The 6,000-nt window shown below is 34.2% G+C and overlaps 1 protein-coding gene across 1 annotated transcript; it reads left to right on the top strand.

Moving 5' to 3' along the window:
• Positions 1-515: 515 nt before the first annotated feature.
• Positions 516-4,077, top strand: LOC148607947 (uncharacterized). Its single transcript, XM_088543481.1, has one exon. The coding sequence runs from the start codon at positions 946-948 to the stop codon at positions 3,754-3,756; it is 2,811 nt and encodes a 936-aa protein (XP_088399607.1). The 5' UTR covers positions 516-945; the 3' UTR covers positions 3,757-4,077.
• Positions 4,078-6,000: the final 1,923 nt, after the last annotated feature.

Below are 6,000 nucleotides of genomic sequence, written 5' to 3'. Positions count from 1 at the left end.
CAATACCGAGGTATCAAAGCTATGAATTTGCATTTTTTTTATTAACTTGCATTCAGGAGATTGGGTAACATATAAACAAAGGCGGACTAAGGCCTGGGGCGCTAGTCATACACACTCCCGTGGTTGAATTTAAAGGAAACCACTGAAGCGTGACGGTGCGCGCCCCTCGATGGTCATTCAGCATGCCCTCCCTGATAAACGAATAATGATATAATCTTCATGATGTAAAACTGAAGTGTTATCAAACTATTTAAACAGGTCCTCGACAACAGGTTACATGTTTAAGCTATGAAACGGGACGATTGACAAAGAGGAAGAAAAACTCTTTCGATCCTTGAAACCATTATAAAACAATTAAGGAAAAAAATGAGAAGTAAAATAATGTCATAAATAGATACAGTAATACTCTTGAAATACAGAACATGGTTTATATAATACAACTTAACCACTAGAAACCTAGCAGGGCATGAGTAGAGACCACGTGCATCGGGCCATATTGTCTAATATTTTATTTTAATCTACTGTTTCCTACTTCAACATTTCCAAAGTGAAAAAAAGAACGGATACGGTGAAATGCAACAAGTGCATCATGCAGCATATAAAGTAAATACCTACAGAGGGGCGATTTAAGTCACGTGAAGTATCAGACGTAAAGAAAATTGATTTTAACAACTTATTACATTGATTACACGTATGCCTTAAATTCGGGTATAAGTTAATTTTGGATATAGTATTTTTGACAGTCATTTAATATACAAACAATACGGAATTTATTTCTGCAATACAGTCACAAATGACTGCTAAAACATAATGGGTGCATACGTCGGCAGGTTCCTTTGAATGCACATAGGCTTGCGAAAACTTTAATGGACTAATTTCATTTAATTCGTTAAGCGGTGCACGATAAGACGGAACTTGTTATTCAGTTAACTAAAGGTCGTAATAATGAATCGCGCAATAGTTAAGCTTAGCGTAGTTTATACTTTTCTATGTGTCGGATTTATAAACTGTAATTTGGACAATCAGGGATTTGATGATATGCAAAACTGTTCGCTTCAAGCTTTTGATGATACCGTTCGAGAACAAATTTCATTACTACTTGAAGAAGGTAAAAAGGTCCTTTTCCTCAAGCTTAACTTTCAAGGCAAACTACCGATGGCTCTAGATGAATACAATGGAAATTTATACCAACCACTGGAATATGTCCGTACGGTTGGTCGACATGGGCGGAGCTTGCTTTACCTCCGACCACAATTTGTTTTCCTATCACTTACAACTTTGTCATTCGAAACCGAATATATTACAGTAAGTCTTAAGCAATATCCGAACAACTGTCTTTCAGATGCAAATACAACAATCATCGAAGAAAAGCTGCAAGCTTTACTGTTGGCTGACTTTAAACCCGGGCCAGAAGGAGGAAGTATGAGTGAGCATGAACACATCTGTAATGTGCATATCAAGAACGATAACTCACGTGCCAAGTTTTTCTACCGTTGTTGTCACAAGAATGTTAATGGACAGATTGTGTGTGAAGACTTACTGTATGACTATTGGATTAACATTGTATTTCTCTGTGTTACAGTGATTAATGTTGTAGCAGTAATGTTTAGTCCATACCTTATCCCTTCGTCTATTTACAGGAAAAAATACGGCAAAAATGTTTACGAACACGTGTTGTCATCACCGTTAAAACTAAGGGTGGTTCGTACTAACAGGCCATCACGGACTGTAAACAATACTAATGGAGTCAACATATCTAATCTTCGGACGACTATGCCAGCTTTCTATGAACAAATTAAGAAGTTACCCATGGGTATCACTAAAAGCTTCACTGTTGAGAAACTTGAACTTAATGTTCAGCATCGGAAACTGATACCTGCTAATTATGTACCAATTAGTGTCTTTAAAACGTTCTACTCTATGTTCATAAAGTGTAACATTCGTAAAACTTCTAAGTTTAACAGGTGCTGTAAGTCGAGTTTATTTGGAAAATGTTGCAACAAGCAAGAAAGGGATACCTCCAGTGACACGGGCCAAAACGGTAAAGGGATTAAAGCTAAACTCCCATGGTATAAATGTTTAAGAATGTTAATGAGAATCATATTGCTTGCTGTTGTTTCGGTTCCATGGGTTGCACGCATAGTTTTCTTTTACAGATTTGAAGAAGCTCATATCGATGCACAACGACAAGCGGCAGAGAAACGAAACATGTCTCTTCCATTCCAGTGGAATTTAACTAATACACTAACGCCTATTCATATCATTTTTCTTGTCTGCTACGTAATTTTCGTTCTAGACGGAGTGGTCTTTGGAATAATTAGTCATGAAGTGAAGGAAAAACTACAATTTTTAATGCGAAAATGTTTAAGAGACATGCGCGACATGTCTCGTTCAAAAGCTCTACGCTGGTCGGTTTTAATACTTATGCTGCCTTTCGAAATATGCGGTGTATTCGGATTTATTTTCTTCGGACTATATGCCGTGCTTGTCCTACCTTTCATTCTTTTAGTTATAACATTTTATTGCTTACCTACAGTAAATGTAGTTGTACGACTATTGATTCATTTTTTCGCGTATATGGTGCCGTACGGTGGCGCTTGCTTTAGTCGATCATTTTGCATTAGTTGTATGCATCTTAAGAAATCGGTTTATGACCTATTTTACATAGACGTTATATCATACAACGAGACTGTGGAGCGACCTCAGGTAGTGTCTATGAAAAATAGAGTCCTGCAATTAATTGTTCTCGTTGCGTGTTTGTTCACTGTTTTTTCGTTTGTACTTCTAGCCATGGAAATAATATTGTTTTTCACTGATATTTTTATTTACACTATAATCGGAATAGTTATGAATGCGTCGGCTGTTCTGAAGTATATTTCGTTAATCTTCATGTTGGTATTGTACGCTAGAGACTGTTTTAACGGCATTTCTGACAAATATTTGGCGTTTAACAAGCTTATGAACAGACTAGTTGTTGATAAACTTAGAGACAAAGTTGAAAAAGTTGCAAGTCTTACTCCTGGTGAACAAAAAAACATTGCATTTCAACTGGAAATAGACTCTGATGACCTAGAGGAAACAAACAAAGAAATAAATGAATCAGAAAATGTCAAACTTTTGGTGAAGAGTGGTGTTATAAAGTGGCAGGTACCAAGATTGATTTTGTTTTTAGATCAGAACGACAAACCTTACCTTACAGAGAAGTTTTTCTCCGCTTCTTGTTATATGGATACAGTCGGGGTACCAGGTCCGTTAGTATATAACCTTGTGAGGGCAACCTGGCGATTCCTATGTATTTGCGTTTTTCTTATTTTCGTTGTTTTTATTGTCCTAGCCTTTGGTGATGAGTATCAAATATCTGGTACTAACCAAATGCTTGCGACTCTGGCGGGTGGTTTTCTTCCGTGGGTTTTTCGAAACGTACTTTTTAAATCGAAAGACGCTCTGTCGCTGGATACGAAAAATTTGAGCTTCAAAAGTAATCTCAATCACATTATAGAAAAATATGTCCAATCTTTAGATGTAGCAGATATGCATGTACATGACAATATGGAAGAAGATGGTGATGATTGTGATATAAACACAAAAGAAACTGATTCATTTTTGCAAAGTAAAAACGAAATAAATGCAAAGTCAGAGAACTATGATAAATTAATACATTCTAGTAAGGAGAAAATACAGGAGGCGCTAGAAGCACCTTACAATGATTCAATAGTTGATCTCATCGTATACAATAATTCACGTAAAAGTGTTTAATATTGAGCAAACCGAATTCAACTTACATGTTGGTATGTTCCTTAAGAGATTGATAATTTAAAGTGTTAAAATGTATATAGCTATGAGCAATGTTACATAGAATCATAACGTTGAGCACTATAATTTTAGTGCAGTATTCAAGAGTCTGGACGCTATATCAAATCAGTGAAAGTAATAAGCCTTATAAAAATTATGCGTGCAACATTCCAATTTGAACTTACAAAAATGGACTATATTGACCAATACAGCATTGCTGTAAAAAGTGTGTTTTATTCTGGATTATAGGATAGTAAATATAAACAAAATGAAATTTGCATTTGAGTAAGTTTTATTTTATTGCTACACATTTATTTTTTCTATATACATTTTTTAGCTGTTAACGTATATGAACATGAAATTTAAACAAAGCAAAAATGTATGTATGGTATTGACATGAAAACTAGAATACATACTCCTTGGAAGCAATATTCAATTATGGCTATTATTCATACGAATGTCATTTCTCGCCTCGGAGAATATCATTGACTTCACATGCTTTTTCGCATTCTGCTGATCGTTCATTGCAATATTCAAGACATCTATCCATATCGTCAAATCTCTCTATACAATGATAAGCCTGTGTACAAGCAAAGTAATCCTTGGCGCACGCCGATTTACAACTTAAATTAGCCTTGGCAAGATAGAGAACTGTACAAACGAGTAACAACCCAGAGACAAAAGCTTTCATGATGACTGCAAATAAGTAATAATAAAACCTCATTATAAAAAAACTACAAAGACTTTAAAAATTAATCCAAAACTTAATAATTTGATATTCTAAACTTCGATCGAATTGTCAATGGCAACACTATGTTTAATGTTCATCGGGATTGCGATAAAATCGTTGCAAAATTTATTTCATAAATTCACAAAAAGATATATACAACAACAAAATGTGAAGTTTTTATTTTTGAAACTATAATAATTTAGAATGAAAACATTTAACTTATTACATACATGTAAAACGACGCTTAGCCTATATTACGATTTCTATCGAATGGAAGACGCTTATGACTAGATTAAAGCACGAACAAATACATTTAAATAGAACATACATGTATATGTAATCTTGGTATTTTCAAGATTAGTGCACGTGAAAAAAATGCAGTTTTTGGAAAATCGTTCAATACATTTCGATGTTCAGAAAGTTTTGAAAATACATGTTAAATTTGAACATATGGACGATGTGTTACTATAGTTGAACAGTGTTGGTATATCTACAAAGGGATGAAATTGTTTTTAACATTAGCTTTTAAGAATTTTTGTAACAAACATTTGTTATCAAAATGATTTATACAGTTCCAAGGAAGATCTTACTCGTCCATAGACAGAAAAAAATTCCTTATTAAATGTAAGTGACAATACAAACTAAAACGCCGGCTGCTGCAGAAAAAAAAGTATTGTGTTTCGCTGCATAGACAAGACAACAGTTTATTGACGTCTCATCTCTCATTTAAAATAACAACAAAAAATCATAAATAAATTAAAAGTAATAAAATTACTCAATTGAGAGCCACTTTAAAAATATACTTACCGAGATGATCTGTAAATGGATTATCAGTGAGAAGGTTCTGGTGTTGGGGCACTGTATCGCAGAGTATTTATGGCAGACTGATAGTAATAATCATGCATCATTATTTAATATTGGAGAGCTGAATGACCATTCTCAAACAATCATGCACCATTATGTACATTATTTGGAAAGAATAATATGTATAATTCAGCTTGATTCGAAAATAATATGGGAATACAATAGCCACCGGGTTATTTTGATTTAGTTTAAATGTTACCAGTGGTCAGTGTCAATGCAAACATTTTATAAATTTGAATATCATAACTTCATTAGACAAACACGGTCTTTTACTCATCGGTTTAAGTTATTAGTTTAATTCCCTCTCAGATCTACGCCAGATTCCACTGTTACTGATCTGCTCATGGCATTTATTCAGTGGAATGAAGTTGGGCCGTGGATGTATTAAATCTTGTCCTGGGTTATTATTTTTCAGTGTTGTAGAAGTCTGAAGAAATACAAGTATATTGTACGTCCAATTGCTCCTTCGTATTTTTTTCACCAAACTGCATTATTCTGTCTAACAACTAATTAATAGTTAAGTACTTATTTGCGACAATATATTTCAACGATTTTTCTGGTTTCGAAAGAAGCGAAAATAAGTCTCTAATGAAATTCAGTTGGTCAGTAGTAAT

Source organism: Perna viridis, chromosome 9 (assembly GCF_037379345.1).
Source record: "Perna viridis isolate PV_CMFRI_1.1 ecotype Kerala chromosome 9, ASM3737934v1, whole genome shotgun sequence".
Lineage (NCBI taxonomy): Eukaryota > Metazoa > Mollusca > Bivalvia > Mytilida > Mytilidae > Perna > Perna viridis.
The sequence above is the reverse complement of the archived record's forward strand: the minus strand, read 5'-3'. Positions and strand labels throughout refer to the sequence as shown.

Coding starts and splice junctions, on each gene's coding strand:
- LOC148607947 (XM_088543481.1), top strand. CDS start 946: ATGAATCGCGCAATAGTTAAGCTTAGCGTAGTTTATACTTTTCTATGT.